General features: G+C 54.2%; 1 protein-coding gene across 2 annotated transcripts in view; it reads right to left on the bottom strand.

Moving 5' to 3' along the window:
* Positions 1–17,879, bottom strand: part of SNTA1 (syntrophin alpha 1) — a 70,857-nt gene that overhangs the window by 8,163 nt on the left and 44,815 nt on the right. For both annotated transcript variants that reach the window (XM_034787088.1, XM_034787089.1), the window contains exons 3-5: positions 6,581–6,782; positions 3,717–3,924; positions 1,021–1,151 (exon numbers count right to left, since the gene is read on the bottom strand). In XM_034787088.1, the coding sequence (XP_034642979.1) occupies positions 1,021–1,151; positions 3,717–3,924; positions 6,581–6,782 (541 nt within the window). The remainder of the gene's footprint in view (positions 1–1,020; positions 1,152–3,716; positions 3,925–6,580; positions 6,783–17,879) is intronic.

The raw sequence follows: 17,879 nt of genomic DNA, 5'->3' as shown, positions 1-17,879 counted from the left end.
GCCGGGCCCAACAGGGGCTTTCCCTACACAAGCGGCAACCCCTGTTTGAGAAACCCTGGTGCGCTCTCTCACGTAGGAGAAGGGATCAGCTGGTAATCCAGGCTGTCACGCTGCACCATCCTGCTCCGAGCGCCTCCTGAGGAACTGATCTGCCACCAGCAAAGTGTCAGACGCTGACAGCTGCCCCAGCCTGCACACAGCTGCCAGAAACATGAGCTCAATGCCAAACACTATGGGGATCTGACTGCCTACCCCCAGCACACACATCTGGGGAAGGTCCCCCTAGATTCACAATGGCGCTAGTTAACTCTGCTTCATTGGCACTAACCAGTTCTAACATGGCCCACTTCTGGCCACAGCCTGAGTCACCCCTTGCTGGTTTCACACCGAACCCAAACCCAGGTCTCTGCTCCACTTTGCTTTGCTGTTCAGGCCTTGTCTGAATCTGGACCTTCAAGCAAGACCTGGCCAGTCCCACAGATTGTGGCCATTCAGACTGATCCGTGACACTGCGCCCAAGGATCACGGCTCCAGGGCTCCGTGGCCAGCCCCACTGGCCATGCCTGAAGCCCCCATGAACACACTCAGCCCGTCCCCAAACTCACCCCTCCCAGCACTGAACACCGCAAACCCCACTCCAGGCCTAACTGGCTGTGGTGCTGCCATGGGGACAACCAACCCCTTTACTGCTGACAAATCTGTCACCTATGTGGGACAAAATAGCTTCAGTGATGGACCAGATGAGGAGCAGAGGCAGTGGTTCTACCACTGGCCGGCTGCATGACCTGGGCAAGTCACTTCCCCACTTTCTGCCTCAGTTTCCCCATCTGGAAAATGGGACTAATAGCACTGCCCGAGCTTAGAGATCTAGTGATGAAAGATGCTAGACGAAAGCAAAGGCTTGTTGGGTGGTGACTGCCTGGGGCTTTGTCCCAGCACACGTTGCTTGGCTAAGGCAGGGCGGCTCCCTGCACCAGTGCACTACAGCGTGAGGCAGTGCAGCCAGCTGGCTCACGGCACCTGGTGGCGATGAGAGGGTAGCTGTGGGTTGGCTTATTCAGGGCATCCCTGGTCTGTGGGAGGCTGCCATAGAACAGAAGATCCTTCTCCGTGAGGATGGTGAGGATGTTCTTCGTCCCGTCACTGGGGAGCTGGAAAACAGAGGGCACGTGATTAAATGGGCCCCAGAGCAGAGGGCGTCTTCAGAGGAGAGCTCCCATCCCCCTGGCTAGAGGGACCCCTGTTGTGAGTGGGCGAGGCTGTACAGAGTGGGTACAGGGGAATGGAAGGGAGGGAGCCCACTGGTCAAGGAGTGCCGGGAGGGGGGGCAGGAATGAGGGGACAGGCTGTTTCCCACAATGCCCCACTGAAGGGGCAGTGCCCCAGGCCAGGGCTTGGTGGCTAGTGCTAAGTGAGTGGAAAGGGCATTTCTCGGAGCCAGGACAGGGGCAGGGAAGTGTCAGAGCCAATGAGGAGAGAATTCAGCAAATGCCTCCATCCCACCGCACAGCGTGAGCCAAGCAAGGAACACGAGACCAAACTGGAACCCAGCAAACCTCCCTCCAAGCAGGGAGTGCAGCCACGATGGTGGGGTCTGTCGTGCGTGCTGGGCTGGGGACTGGCAGCCCGGAGAAGCCAAACTCTCTCCGGAGGTCTAGAGCATGGGCTTTCCTGCCAAGCTACCTCAACGTTGGCCTGCTCCGGCTCCAGGGCCTGGCCACTGCTTGGCCTCTCTCTCTCTGAGATGCCTATTGGGGGCCCAGTCGGGCCCACGGCTGCAGTGGTCTTGGTGACGTGAACACGTCCATCTGCCAGGGCACAGACGGAGAGGCACCAGCTCACGCGCTTTTCACTTACGCCACCGCACGATGTCTGCTGGTGCCACCCTCCATCGGCCCTGCAGCAGATGTGCCCCCTCCACTGGGGACTGGGCCTCGCAGTGGATCCAGCTGCAACAGGGCTCTCCTCCGCCCCTTCCCCTGCACTGAGCACCCAGCCGGCTCCTCCCTGCCTCCTGGCCCAGAATGACTGGGCTCAGATTAAACTCCTGGAGCAACACGAGAACCCCCTCCTCTCCCTCCCTCCCTGCACTGGCCTCGGGCGAGCACCCAGTGGGGTGACGAGGCTCCGGCTCAGCAGCCTCCCTGCACTGGCCTCGGGCGAGCATCCAGTGGGGTGATGAGGCTCCGGCTCACCAGCCTCCCCACCCAGGCGTTCAAACAACAATGAACATTGTGTTAGAAAATGAGATTCTGTGTAAACTCAGCAGATCCCGGCCAGCACGAGGGCTACGCGACCCCTCCCCGATTGAAAGCAGCCAGAGGCGCAACTCCCAGAGAGCAGGGAATAACAACCCCTTGCGCTTGCAGAGCGCCGTGTCGCCGAGTGGCACGGGCCAGTCTGACCTTACGGAGGGCAGCTTTCCAGGGCAGCACGGGGCCTGCAAGAGGCAGCGTGGCCCGGAGGACCGAGCCCTGGGGTGGGCGGTAGGACGCCTGTGACCTTGGACAAGGCATTTCATCTCAACTCTCGCTTCCCCCACCTGCCAAACAAGGCCAATCACTTACCTGCTGCAAGGGGGAAGCGCTCTGTGGCTCACTCTGCAGAGCCTGGGATATGTGCTGGATGCAGGAGTGACGCCTGCCTCCCCCCAGTGTAACTGAGATCAGAGTCAGGCCCTCCACTCACCTTTCCGGTCTCAAAACTGAAGTGCAGAGTTGCCCAGGATTACATGGTGACTTTTTGGCACAGCCAGAAAGAGAACCCAGGAGTTCAGGCTCCCAGCCCTGTGCTAGGCAATGCTGTTCCCACCCTGGCCCCCCGCAGCTCCTCATCCTGGACCACTCTGGAGAGAACCACAATCTGTATGCAGTGAACTGAGCCCCTCAGCATAGCAGAGCTGTAGGAGGTGCCATTCCAGAACAGGCCATTAGTGCCTCTACTCTGATACCCACCTCCTGCCTAACCTCCATCCTGCCAGACCCCCTGACATCCAGCCCCTCTGGCTTAGTGCCTTTGAGCATGTCCTGCTAGTCCAATATCCTGCAGATGGCCACCCCAGATCACACCACTGACGCACGGAGCCTGCCACTGGGCATGATCCTTCCTGCCATCCAATACCACTGAAGTCAGTGGCACTGGCTGGCACAAGCCTTGTCTCCCGCACTGACAAGATGCTTCGAGGAAAGCAGCCACAATCCCCAAATGCACCTGACTACCTGTGCAGTGCCCTAGGAGTGGAATAACAGGGCATGTGGCAAGCCAGGACTGGGTGCATCAGCAGAGCATTGTTGAGGACCCTGTACTGGAGTAACAGGACAGTACTGCAATACCAGGATGGCAGGTCAGGAGTGAGGGGCATTGGCAGGGCTGTGAGGGGCCTGGGACTGGACTAGCAGGGGGCTGTGGGTTGGGAGTGAGGGACATTAGCAGAGCGTTGAGGGGATTGGGACTGGAATAGCAGGGGGCTGCAGGATGGGAATGAAGGGCATCCCCAGAGTTGTGAGGGGCCCAGGGCTGGAATAACAGGGGCGGGAGCTGCAGGTCAGGACTGCGGTTCACTGGCAGAGCTGTGGGAGAACAGTGGGAAGCACAGAGGGTGCTAGTGACAAGGGCTGAGCTGCCTGGCCAGAGCTGTGAGGCAAAGCATGTGCAATCTCTTAGCAGCAGTACAGTTCGGCACCAAAGGACCGTACACACCCGAAAGGCCAGGCTACCTGCTCAGTGAGCCAGCCGATGTGCTTGATCTCTTTGCTCCCTGCAACGCCGGCTGCCGCCAGCAGGGCTCTCAGCTCCTCTTTGACTCTGGGCACCAGAGCGTTGACGTTGGTGTGAATGGCGTTGAACCAGGACTGGGCAGTCACTTCGTCTTTCGCTCTCAGGAAGAGGGGAATCCGCCCATCCGCCGAACAGACTTCCAGGTACCTGTGAAGAAGGAGCCCCCGGCAGGGCTGGTTTGTGGCCAGGATCCGCGCAGCGGGATGGAGCACACGTAGCTGGTGCAGCAGGAGGCAACTGGGCTTGCTCCAGTTCACGCTTTCCTGGCAGAGTCCAGGGCTTCAGCTTCTGCCTTGCAGTGACCTGAAGTGCTGACGTCTCTAGCTGCGCTGCACTGATGGCAGGAATATATGCAAACTGCAGACCAGTCAGCCACCCCATTCTACTGCTGCCCACGCGCCTTCAGCGTCAGGCAGCAGCGCAGCGCACAGGGGCAATCAGTCTAAACCTGTACCAGACACAGGCCTAGGAATCCCCCCAGGGCCACGTTCCCAGCCAAAAGGGACTGCCGTTACCACGGACTGTATTCGCTCAGACGGCAAGTGAATTCAGAAGCCACGTTCTTTGCCACGCGCTGGGGATGATGCTGGGTGCTGGGACACCGCGCAGGAGCGTGAGCCCGAAAGGGCTCATTGCTCGGGGTTGTTTTTCTGCTCACTAAGCCAATCAGAGAGGAGACTCGACATGCCATGGCTGATGTGACCAATCACTCCCCTGCGTAACACAGGGGAAGGACCCCGCTGGCAACGGCCCCAGCTGACAGGGGTGGGTCAGGTGCGTCAGCCAGGGCAGGGCAGGGAGACAATTGAGTCAGATTTGATGAAAATGTTGATCAATAAAAGGGCAAAAAAGCTGAATTTTCTCCTGCATTCCCACTGGCTCCTTGTCCAGCAGGAATAAACCCCTGGGAGTAACCAGCCCAGCCCAGAGACTCAAGCCTTGCTCCTAGTGCTCGGCTGGGCCAGACGGACTAACATGAGCGGGACACTCCCAACAGGCAGCTCTTCTCCTCAGCGCCAGCCTCACCCCCAGCCATCGGGAAGTGACGGCTCCGGCTGCTTCCTACCCAGCCCATCACTAACATCCAAGAACTCAACAGTTAGGGCAACAGCAGCGGTTTGAAGCTAAAGCCCAGTGTGAAAGGCCCCTGAGTTGTAGACTGTCTGTCCCACATACCTGCAGAGCCCCTGTCACCAGAGCACCTCACGGTCAGGCAAGAACTGAGGCACACGTGACTGGGATTTACCCAAGGAGTCTGTGGCAGAGGCTGGCACTGAACCTTGGTCTACCAAGTGCCAGGCCACCAGCTCAACCATTGGGCCACCCGCTCGCTAGTAGGAGCCCAGGGTTCCCGTGAGCCCCATGGCACTGGGCAGGTGGGGTGCTCCAAGGGGGTTGGGACAGTTTATTAGTTCTCCTTGATTTTTCTTTGCAGTCTGGAACAAGCCCAGCAGATGCAGGGCCACAATACCCTTGGCTTGCCCATGCTAATGACTTTCCTTCTGCTGTGCATTTGTGTGCGTGTAATGGCAGCAGCACATTCATTCTCCTGGACTGTATCCTGTGTAAGGGTGTCCCCTCTCAGGCATTACCCAGAGAGACCCCACACCTACACACGCCGGTCTCTGCCCATTAGCTGGGAAGACAGAAAAGCATCTGCTAGGGATTCTCGTAACAAATTGTTTGGTGGCCTCAGAGTACGGCCACCAACTCTTGCTGGAGGCCGCTCTGACCATTTTTCTAAGCAGGAGCCCCACCGCCTCAGGCTGAGGCCCAGAGCCCGCCACTGGAGCCCTGTGGCTAGAGCCAAGGTGGGGTGGGAGTGGGGAGGCTGAAGCCCAGAGCCCCGGGCTGAAGCCAGGGAGGGAGGGGCGCTGAAGCCCAAAGCCCACTCCTGGAGCCCCAGCAAGCTGGAGCCTGAAGCCTGCCCCCAGAGCCTCTCAGCCCCCAGGAAGGTGAGTTGGGAACTCACCAGCTGCCTGCGGAGTTGAAGGTTCCTCCCCCAGCAAGCACACATACGGGTCCCACAAGTCTGCAGAGGCGCTGCCTGGAGCCTCCGGGAGGCTGCCCGGTACGTGGTGCTGATCCCTTGCTGGTGGCACCAGCAACACCAAGGCAGCACATCCAGGAGCAACAGGGGGACTCTGCAGGGAGGGGCAACTGTTTTGCCCCTCCCCCACATCTCTGCCCAGATCTCGTGGCCACAGAAAAATCCCCTGGTGGCCGCATGCGGCCATGGTGGCTGCATTTTAGAAATGAAAAGATAGAGCCTAGAGCACAGCAAAACTTGGGTCTCCGTCCACGACAAACCAAGGGCCAAGGGCACTCTCCCACTCGAGTGCAATCCCTGGGATCTCCCTCAGATCGGATCACACCAGCCTGTCTCCATTGACTTCACAGGAGTGACTCTGGATTTACAGTGACTTCAGTGGGATCCTCGCCAGCTGTGTGCCAGGGAGGCCAGAGGCCAGGAACACTGGCTGTATGGGCCCCGCATGGCAAGGGACAGGACTCACTGGGAACTGCACATGCAGCCTGGCCACACTGGCCCATGTTGGGCTGCCAGGAGAACAGCTGAAGAGCTGCAGTCATCAAGTGTGTGTGGGGGGATGATCCGTCCACTCCCTCAGCTCCTCCCTAGCTATTCCTGAGAGACCATCTAAACAAGGGCCAAGTCTGCCAATCCCTACTCCAGCCAGGGGCAGTCCCCTGCCATGGGTTCGAGTGGGACACAGTCCCCTGGGCAGAGAGCACCGGGGGGCCTGCGGGGTCGTCCTGTGAATAGGGGCACGGGCTGGGTTACCTGTTCTCTGGGTCACTGGGGAGACATTTCCTTGACACGTAGCACATTTTCAGGGGCATGTTCTTCCCTTCCTTGAGGTCTCGCAGGGAGAGGATGGGTGAGGCTTGCCTCTGAAGGGAGACAGCCGGCGAGGGGTCCCAGCTGACGGTTGCCCCAGACGAGGAGTTCTTGAAATACGGTGAGATCTCCTTCATGTATTTCACTGGAACGCAGAGAGACACACAGGGGCCAATGGAACAAATCCCTCCCAATTCAGTGCACTTCCCTTCACTGCCCCCCTCCAGGGCTTCCCCAGCGCCTGCACTGCGCAGAACTGCACAGCTGCCTCAGAACCCCCATAGACGTGGGGCGGCAGAACCAATGTACCCAGGCACTCAGAGCTCCCCGGGCCTTGCAATCCCATCAGCCACACCCTGCCCCACAGCCACCCACTGACAAAGGCCCCTTTGTAATGACGGGGGTTGGCCTCTGTGATCACACTCAGCCTCTGTTGTCCCAGCCGCTGGTTCAGCACCAAAGCAAATACAATGCACATCCCCAGCACATGACCACATTACCAGAAACCATTCCAAATGAAGTGGCCGATGAACACCTCTGCAGTCCCAGGATAAAGGAGAGTTAGCAGGTTACACAGTGGTGTAATGAGACATAAAACCAGCGTCTCTGCTGAGTCCATGGGTTTAGGGGTCCATGATTTTAAACTCCCAGGCTCCTCGGTCGAAGGTACTGGGCAGGTTTCCTTTGTGGATGAGGACTGAGAGGTCACATATGGAGTGACAGTCCCCCCCTTCAATGAGAAGGCTGGCTGGCAGCAGGAGTCCAGCGGTGGGGCTGATCCCCAGCCACCTCAGTCTGCCCCCATCAGTCCGGGCTCCTGGGGACAGAGCTAACCCTTCCCAGCAGTATGTGCGCTCCCTTTTGTCCATGTGGGGAGGAGGGAGGTGTCGTTAGCTTCTGCCGCCAGTGGGCTCTGGCTATTGATTGGACAGACAGACACACAGATAGCTAATGTGCCTCTTTATGTTAGAAGAATAGCACAATGAGGCCCTGACCTGTGACTAGGTCGCCTAGGAGCTACAGTAATACCCACGGCTATAACAATACCGCTCACAATGCTCTTGCAGTGAAACACATGCTGTGGCTGCTGGCGTGTTTCATTCTTTCCTTCCCCTGACCTCCCTCCCCCCACACCCGAAGAAACAAACTGTGTTTTCTTTGGCTTAGGGAAGAATTCCGAGCCCTGCGCTTGGCCCCATCTGACCATCAGAGCAGGGCAGCATATGCCTCACCTATCCAAGCAAATCCCGAATGTCCTTTCGGAGGGATTATACGCGTCCAGGGAATAGGTCGAGAATCTGGAACTGCTTCGGGACAGGCAGCCCTAGAGACCCAGGATGGGTTTCATCGGGGACGGAAAGTTATCATTTGTTTGGAATTTTTTCATATTGCCTTAATTCCTCCTTAAAGAACCAGCAGCATAGAATCATAGAATATCAGGGTTGGAAGAGACCTCAGGAGGTCATCTAATCCAATCCCCTGCTCAAAGCTGGACCAACCCCAACTAAATTATTCCAGCCAGGGCTTTGTCAAGCCAGGCCTTAAAAACCTTTCAGGACGGAGATTCCACCATTTCCCTAGGTAACCCATTCCAGTGCTTCACCACCCTCCTATTGAAATCATTTTTCCTAATATCCAACCTAGACCTCCCGCACTGCAACTTGAGACCATTGCTCCTTGTTCTGTCATCTGCCACCACTGAGAACAACTGAGCTCCATCCTTTTTGGACGCCCCCTTCAGGTAGTTGAAGGCTGCTATCAAATCCCCCCTCACTCTTCTCTTCTGCAGACTAAATAAGCCCAGTTCCCTCAGCCTCTCCTCATATGTCCTGTGCCCCAGCCCCCTAATCATTTTGTTGCCCTCTGCTGGACTCTCTCCAATTTGTCCACATCCTTTCTGTAGTGGGGGGCCCAAACTGGACGCAATACTCCAGATGTGGCCTCACCAGTGCCAAATAGAGGGGAATAATCACTTTTCTCAATATGCTGGCTATGTTCCTACTAATGCTGCCCAATATGCCATTAGCCTTCTGGCAACAAGGGCACCCTGTTGACTAATATCCAGCTTCTCATCCACTGTAATCCCCAGGTCCTTTTCTGCAGAACTACCGCTTACCCAATCGGTCCCCAGCCTGTAGCAGTGCATGGGATTCTTCCATCCTAAGTGCAGGACTCTGCATTGTCCTTGTTGAACCTCGTCAGATTTCTTTTGGCCCAATCCTCCAATTTCTCTAGGTCACTCTGGACCCTATCCCTACCCTCCAGCATATCTATCTCTCCCCCCAGCTTAGTGTCATCCGTGAACTTGCTGAGGGTGCAATCCATCCCATCATCCAGATCATTAATGAAGAGGTTGAAGAAAACCGGCCCCAGGACCGACCCCTGGGGCACTCTGCTTGATACCGGCTGCCAACTAGACATTGAGCTGTTGATCACTACCCGTTGAGCCCAATGATCTAGCCAGCTTTCTATCCACCTTATAGTTCATTCATCCAATCCATACTTTTTTTTTACTTGCTGGGAAGAATACCATGGGAGACAGTCAGTATCAAAAGCTTTGCTAAAGTCAAGTCAAGTCAAGCATGAGCAACCACATCACAGAGGGCAGGACAAACAAAGCCACGTGTGGCATGTAGGATGCCTCGCACATCCCCTGCTGTAATGCGTGTGCAATGGTCCATGTGTAATGCTCTGGAGCTGCGGGTCCAAGGAAATCTGCTCATCCTTGTATCTCCAATGGGTAATGTTGGTGACTGGTTGCAGGCATTGCCTAATGCTGCTCGGATCAGGTCGGGGTGTCCCAGGGGAGAAGACCCAGCAGCCTGTGCTCACTAATTCTCCCAATTCTGCCAGCATCAGTGTCCTGGCCATCGTGGGAGAAAATCACAAACCATTCAGCACAGGGGCACGTTTCTGCAGTGTCTCTTGCTGCTCCAAAGCCCATGGGAGTTAGCTCCCACCCTGGCTGCAGTGCATCTGTGTGCACAGTTGGAGTATGCAGAGGAGGTGAGTTAGCTTCTGAACTTGTTCACAAACTTTTCCCCTGTAAGATTCACTTTTTAAACAGCCCTAGGGCAGTCTGCTCTAAGCAGTTCAGCTGGCACAAGCAGGCGTCAGCTGGGTTTATTTTTCCCATTTGAATTCCTCTCCTTGCCCCGATCTCCCAGTCTCTCCTAGGCCGCCTGCTGCTCCCAAACAAGAAGCATTTCAAAGCCATGACAGTCGAGTGGCCAGACCTTAGCCAAAAGGGGCTCGCCTGTCTCTTGCTGGCAGCCCATGTAAGTAGCACCTTTGTGTGTTAGCCGGGGTGTGCTTGTGTCTGGGTATGGTGTGCGTGCAGCATGCCGGTTTGACACCTGTGTGTGCGTCTCAGCACTGTGTGTGTACCGTGTGTGTGCGCGTTCCCAACTGCTGTCTGTGCGGCAGGATGCTGTGATGTCTGTGACATTGGAGGAGACGCGCTGGGCTTCTGCAGCCTTGGGGGTGGGGGGAGAAACATGATACAAGCCGAGTAGAAACTATTTCAAACCAAGATGCAGCCCTGCTTTGCCAGGAGACAGGACTCGCAAACTTTCCTTCACTGCCTCTGTGATCCTGGAGCCGCTGAACCGGTTCAAAGCTAGGCTGAGAAGGAGAACACTGAGGAAGTGGGGCCGGCGTCCGGCACGCCAGTAACTCAGCTATTGCTGACACTCATTCCCAATATGTTTGATTAATGTTCTTGCCTACGCAGGCTGTTCTCAGACCACCAGCCAACAGGCAGTTCAAAGGCACTGGGACGCCAGCCAAGATTGTTCCAAGTATGGCCTAGCCGAGCCTCTCAAACCCTCCGATTGACTGGCCTGGCTGAGACGCAGGAAGAACAGCTTGTGGATGCAGAGCAGTACATCTGTATTTGCTTTCACTGGGAAAGGATGTTAGCCGGGAGGGCAAGAAATTGGGTGGGGGGGTTGCACATTCTGCAATTGGGATAGATCAGGGGGGCTATTTCAAAAAGCTAAGGGATTTCCATGGGCTGGCACATTATAATCATGTCAAAAGAAGTCACCAAGGTTAATAGCATCAAACACCGTCCCCCTTCCCCCCCAAAGCCAGGTGGAATGCTGAGCTGCTCATTGGGCATGCGTGTCTAGTGGTTACAGTGGTGAACTAGGACTCCGCATACTTGTTCTACGGTACCCTTCCTGCCACTGACTTGCTGCGTGACCTTGGACAAGTCACTTCACCTCTTGATGTCTCTGCTTCCCCATTCCCAAAACGGGGAGAATAATACTGTGAGACTTCATTCAGTCATGTTTGTAATGGGCTTGGAGAACCAAGACTGGAAGGCGCTACATAGGTGCAAAGAATGGCTTTTATGCAAACTCAAGGACAATAACAGGATGGTATCAGGGGCTTTTAGGGTAAGAAGACAAACTAAATGACAATAGGCAATAGCGACATTAATAACACTCCCAAAGAACAGTTCTGCTCTTCGGATGATACAATAGGTTTTCTGATCAGTAACTCTTCAGGTTGAACTCCGCAGGAGAGGAGTTCTGGGATCACCTTCCCACCTAGCCTCAGCCCCACCTTTTGCCAGAGTCTGGGAATGGGCAACAGGGGATGGGTCACTTGATGATTACCTGTTCTGTTCATTCCCTCTGGGGCACCTGGCATTGGCCACTGTCGGAAGACAGGATACTGGGCTAAATGGACCTTTGGTCTGACCCAGTATGGCCATTCTTATGTTCTCACAACTCCCTTAACATCATTATGCCTGTCTGCTCCCTGCTTCATGTGAGGAACAAACACCACCCCCCAATTCCCGATGCTCCCTCTGTGTCCTGAAGCTCCTATACCCTTCACCCCCAGATATCAGCTCCTCTGGGCACTGCCTTCCTGCAGAGCTGAAACAAGACTTTTCTCCAAAGTCCTTCCTTGGTGCCTGAAACTCTGTCTCCAGTCCCAGCAATAGAGATCTGAGGACGAACACAGAGCTAACCATGAACTCTAGTGATTTAGCTACTCTATGGAGCTGGTCCTGATAAAAATACCGTGTCACTCTTTCAGGGTAACTGCACCTGTATCCTCCCCCCCACCCCAGGTGCCCACTTCAGGAGGGCCCAGTCAGGTCTCAGGTCTCCAGCCATCAGCTGTCTCTGAGCAAGGGCCCTTGTCCGACTCCCTTCTGACCGGGAGGTTTGAAGGCTGCACGGAAGGCCTGTCCATTTGAAGACTGAGAAAGAAGGTTCTGAGTCAGTTTGAATCCAGCCTTTTTTCCGATCCAGCAAACGGACAGGACCTTCTCTCCAAGCGGGTCCCAAACCTTGCAGAAGGGCTGGAAAGCCGTGGCCTATGAGGGCTCCATAACACTGATGCATATGGGATCTTTTAGTGCTCTGTATGTGTTTTCTCTGTGAGGCTTTTACCGTATGGATAAAGGTGCTTGCTCATAAAGAGCTGAGTGGTCCCTTGTATCTGCGAGTGATACACTCTGCCTGGAGAGAAAGCAACATGCAGGCGCTGGCCTCTAGGCAGACTGCCTTGCTGTGGATATCACAGTGAAAGGCAGGGAGCTGGGCAGCCTGAAACCCCAGTCACGAGAGGGGAAGGCAGCTCTCCACCCAAGAGAGGTGACGGCTGGGAGCCAGAAACCTCAAGTGGGTGCCCTCGAGGGATCACGGTGGGGGAATTCAGGTGCAGTAACCCTGAACTAGGACAGCCCCCAGTAGAGGAGCAGCGAGGGCATCCTGCCTATCCTGGCATAAGCTCCAGCATACTGCTAGTGTGGGCACACAGTGCCAACCAGTAAAGCACTGCCTTCATGGGTCAGTTGTTGGCAGGGTTGGATGGGCCACTGAGAGGATGAACAGACGGCGAGAGCTCATTTGTTAGCTGGGAACAATGGAGTTCTGAAAGAGCGAGACCGACAGAACGATCAAAGGCCTTAGGAATTCTGAGCACACAGTCTAGGGGAGACATTCTGCTCTCACACCAGTTGGCGTGACTCCCCTGCCTCCCGTGGTTACTTCAGATTTACTCCAGTCTGATGGAGAGACGAATCAGACCCGTCGCCTGTCGGACTTTACACGCTACACTGAGCTGCTTACAGCACCTGCCTATGGTGGATCATTAACTAGACTATAACCAGCAGCCTGGGAAAGAGAGGGAGCAGAAACTCCCCAAGAATGACTGACTGATCAGAGCAGAGATGTCATCGCTGAGAAAGTCTGCCAATGACACAAAAATTGGGGGAAAGGTAAATAGCGACGAGGACAGGAGATCACTTGGTAAACTGGGTAAGAGCAAACAATGCACATTTTAATAGGGTAAATGTAAACTCGGATCTAGATACAATTCAGCTGTGGCCTCATTGGCGGGTTTTCTTTGCTTGATAGGAAGCATGGCCCAGGAGAAGTACCAAAGCAGTGGGGCTCAGTAGACCTAGACTCTTACTATTCAAGGATGAAAGAATCGAGTAGAGTCATGAATCTACAACCCGGAGGGTGGAGGTGGTTGTATTTTTTATTTATTTTTTGTTAGCGATATGGCTGGCCCGTGAATCTGGATGCTGGAGAGATTTCAGTGGTAAACCATTGGAGCAGCCACGTGTCACACCAGATCTGGGTTCATTCACCCTAATAATAATGGCGTGTTTGAAATAATGGGGATTAGGTGGCTGATTCAGGCTCTCCTGAGGTTCACCCAGACACGGCCTTTGGAGTTACATGGTTTCTCTAATTCCACCAGAAACTCCCCCTCCAATGTGTTTTTAATGGGGAGCAGCAGAGCTGCCATCTCGGTTTGCTCTGCAGGCAGGGAGCAGCAGAATCATGCTTCCCCCCCATGTTTGCAAACCCCCTGAAGCTACATCCAGAGGCTTCTTTTGCTCGCTCTCTCTCTAGATAGGCACAGTGTAACACCGACAGACAGTTGTCAGTAAGTAGGATTGAACCTGGGACCTTTGGAGCTAAATGCGTGAGCCTCTACTGCATAAGCTAAAAGCCACCTGGCCCTTAGCTAAGGCTGTAGAGCAGACTCATTAATCTCTCTGTAAGTTGTCTCGGCGCCACTAGATGGACAGAACACCACACCCAGGAGGTGAGTGGGTTACAACAGCGCACCGAAAAACGCAGTGATGTGACTGCACCTGGCGTTTGAGCCGTGAAAGCCGGACCCTGATGTGTTCTCCGGCAATCCTGATGGGCTGAGCCAGTGGCACCGTACGCCAGCGACGCTCACCCTGCTGTGGTCCACAGGCCGCAAAATGGCTGAAAAATTCATGCTGTGCCCTACCATATCCCACAATCCTTGGACCACCAAGACTGTGGGATTTGGGTCCTGGGGAGTTTTGGGGTGCTGCATGGGGATGCTGCTGCATCAGGGGATTCTGCTGGAGGCACGTAGCTACTTCCAGAGGCTCCAAAGCTGGTTCCACACAGTCCCTGGGAGGCTGTCTCTCCTGCCCCACAGCCAAGCGTAGTGTGGACAGGGAGACGGGGGCTGAGAAGCTGCTCAGTGATGGGGTGGGAGGGAGCAGAGCAAGAGGGGCAGCCAGGGAGGGAGCTGCTCCCACTGGGCCTAAGGCACCCGAGGATTTGGCTGTTCTCAGTCAGTAGCGTGCCCCTTTGCGACCTCAACACCTGCGGCTTTACACTGAAAACTGAAATGGACCCACCTCCTCCATGAGGCCATTGGGTTTGGTTTTTAAGGAAATCCACAGGGAGGCTGTTGGTCTTCTTATGTTTTTCTTGGTTTTAGAAAAACAAGAGAAACTGAAGTGAATCCTACCAATTAATTCGCTCCTCTCCTCAAACTAAACAACTCCAAGACACACCCAGGTGGGCCCCACCCCAGCACAGGAGCAGGGCTTGAGTATCAGGGTGGCTGTGGGGCAAATGTCTTTGGGGAGCTCAGCTCTGCACCCAAGCCTTACAGGAGTGGGAGGAATCCCAGGCTGGGGGCATTTTTCCTGTTAATTTTCCTTAACTTCCCCATCTTGATTTCTGGCCAGGCACCATCCCTGAGCAGGGGCCTCTGAGGGCTGCCGCCCAGCAGCTTACAGAGCCCTTCAAATTGCTGCTGAAAAAAAACCCGACAAGTTAGCTTAAAAAATGTAAAACACAAACAAAAAGTTTGCCCACACACCAGTCAGCTCCCTCTAAAGCCTGATGTCCTGGCATCAGTGCCACCACGCTGGCATGAACTTGGCATCTCCGGCACAGCTGATGGAGAGGCCAGAATTAGCTGTACGGAAGCAGTGCTCAGGACTGGTGCTGGGCAAAATTGTTTGTCTGAAACATTTTTTCAACGAAAAATGCAGATTCGGGTCGACCGGAACATTTTGTGATGAACTCCGACTCAGCAAGTTGATTTGGTCAAAACACAAAAAAGAAAAAAAAATTCAGAAATGTGGAAACCAATTTTTTGCTTGAATCAAAACATTTTGGAGCCGTTTGACAATATCAAAACCAAACACTCTGATTTTTCGGGCTAGAGTCACAAGGAGATTTAGGCACCACTCTCAAAATCATGAAGGAGAAGGTGAAGGTGCTAATGCCCAATAGCCGTGTGGCTAGGGCACTCCCTGAGGATATGGGAGAGGCAGGTTTGAATCCCTACTCAGAATTTTTAAGGGTCTAACTCAAGATTTTTTAATTATTGGGGTCAGCTCTATTGTGTCTTTGACTTGCCCTGTCCTCCAGCCCCCCAGCTCAAGACTGTGTCTAAATTTCCCGTCACAACACCTTTAAGGCTTTGTCTACATGGGGAAATAGATCGTCACAACTATTCTGGCATAGCTCTGTGTGTGCACACTCCGTTCTGGAATTAAAGTGACTTTATTCCAGAATAATTACTCCACTCACAAACTCACGTTTGTACTGGACTGGAGCGTGCACATTCTGGAATAGCTAAATTACACCGGAATAGTTATTCTGGAGGAGCTATCCTGGTCAATTTCCCTTGTGTAGACATGCTCTAGGATCCAGTCCTCCTGCTCCGTCTTCACAGCTGAAACTCTCATCATCTCACATCTTCATTATCCATCCATCCAGGAACATGTATGGTCCTTCTCATCACAGTAGCCCAGCTCTCCCAGACTACTGCAAGCTCCACTCTGGTTTTATTACTATTCATTTATAGGGGTCTCAGCTTAGACCAGGGCCACATTTTGCAGGGCACTGGACAGACACCTGGGCCTGGGGCTCATATACTGACCTTGCTCCCCTCAAACCCATTCAGAAAGCTGCTGTTCAGGAGCATCATGTTCCTGTCCATCACTATGACAACATTCCCTCTCTGCTCCCCTCCACTGGCTCCCCCCTTCCTCCACTGCACCATGCACAAACTACTGGTCATTGTCTTTCAGCCCCCCACACAACCTAGCCCAGCCCTACTTATCTGTGGTACCTACCGAACTGCAGCTCCTGCCTCTGCTCTGCTGACAAGGCCAGCCATCCAGTGCTGTGCTTCCATCCCATTTCCTCCCCACACGCCCCTTTGCACTTCCGCCCATACTCCCCCCCCCACCCCCGTGTGCAGATGGGGCTGCCCATAACAATCCACTCAGGGGAGATATTGTCCTGCAAATCCCGCCCTACCGCTCACCTCCTCTCTGCTACATACAACTCCCGGGCAGCGGGACATGCTAGCACTGCCTGCACCATGTTGCTCAGGATCGGTCATTGGTTACTTCATCCTCTTCCGCTCCCTATTAGTTTGTTGTTTCCCTGTTGTCTCTCATCACATGCATCGATTAGAAACTCTGTGGGGTGAGCGCTTTTAATTCTATCTGTGTGCACCGTGCCTAGCATGGCCACTAGACCCCACTGTCCCAGCAGCACAGCTGGCCCAGGAAAGTCTCAATGGGTCACCTTGGGTTACTGCTCTCTGGGAGAATCTCTGGCTAAAGAGCAAGAGAGGCCATGGAGGGCACGCTGACCTTTTCTCATTTAAACCAGGGCAAGTTGTTCCCTGTGTGATGCAGACGTTCCCAGCAAGGCATGCGTGCCAGGCACGGCACCTTTGGGAACGACACGTTCAACCTGACCCTCCCACACATAGCCAGAGACATGGACAAGCTATAAATGGATAGGATCCCAACCAAGCTGGTGGATTGAGTTACACAAACCTAGCTGTCAAGTCCCACTGCCTCAGGGGGAGGAGGTGACCAGGATGGGATCCTCATGTTCTGTGCCTCCTGCTATAAATAGTAGGCTCCCTCGCTCAGACATTTGAGCTGTTCTCCGATTTCTCCCTGAGTCATTAATCTCGGCAGAGACTACCTGCCAACAATTACAGTGCCTGGGAACTAACTGGGTTTCAAAAAGATAGTACAGATTCCAAAACGCAGGCTGGATTTCTGAGCCTGCTCCCAAGAACAGCTTGGCTTCTGAGGAAAACTAGTGCTTCATTCTGCCTTATACTGCCATAAATCAGGAGTCGCTCCACTGAGGCCAACAGCGGTACTTTGGTGTGAGACTAGAATCAGGCTCCCAGACAGGAAAACAAAGGGCAAGACCCAGTTATTGGGATATGATTTTCATAACTGTGTGCCGCCGTTTCATGTGCAAATATGCCAGCACCACTGCCTACCTCCATTTGCACATGCAAATGCTACAGCTGAATGTGCCAACAGCCATTTGTGCAGCTATTTGAGCAGGCAGGTGTAGTAAGTACATGTGCAAATTAGGTGAACTACGAAGGGCACAGAGAGCAGCACTGAGGGTGGCACAGACTGGATAGATGGTCACACAGAGAGTCGTTTTGGAAATAGGCCCCTTTTGTGTTTCCCGTTTCAGGCCATGATCAGGAAGCATCCTGTGAGTGGCTGAAGGATAGTTTTCAGGTTTACCATTAACCAGCTCATCACTGTCCTCTGCTTCATGGTGTCCCCATCCTCAGGAGGACTGAGGACTCAATATTTTCTGGCGCTCTTTATGGCTTCCATTACTGGTACTTGCAAAAAGCGCTCTCTTAAATCCACAATAAAGTTGAGGGAGACAAACAGGACTGTAAAAATGGGACCTCACCACAGCTGGCTTGTGTGTGTATTCATGTCAGAGCTGCTGGGTCTGGCTTTATGGACACAAGCATGTTAGCTCTGCAGAGCAACAGGCAAGGGACCTGGTGTCTGTTCTGGGTCTCAGAGGTCTGGCAGACTCCGTTGGGCCAGGCGGGGGTTCCAGCATTGCTGGGCTAGGGTGCTGAGTTTAAAATATTAGCTGAACCTGTCAGAAGAAATATCTGAGGAACATTC

This window comes from Trachemys scripta, chromosome 12 (genome assembly GCF_013100865.1).
Source record: "Trachemys scripta elegans isolate TJP31775 chromosome 12, CAS_Tse_1.0, whole genome shotgun sequence".
Taxonomy (NCBI): Eukaryota; Metazoa; Chordata; order Testudines; family Emydidae; genus Trachemys; species Trachemys scripta.
The sequence above is the reverse complement of the archived record's forward strand: the minus strand, read 5'-3'. Positions and strand labels throughout refer to the sequence as shown.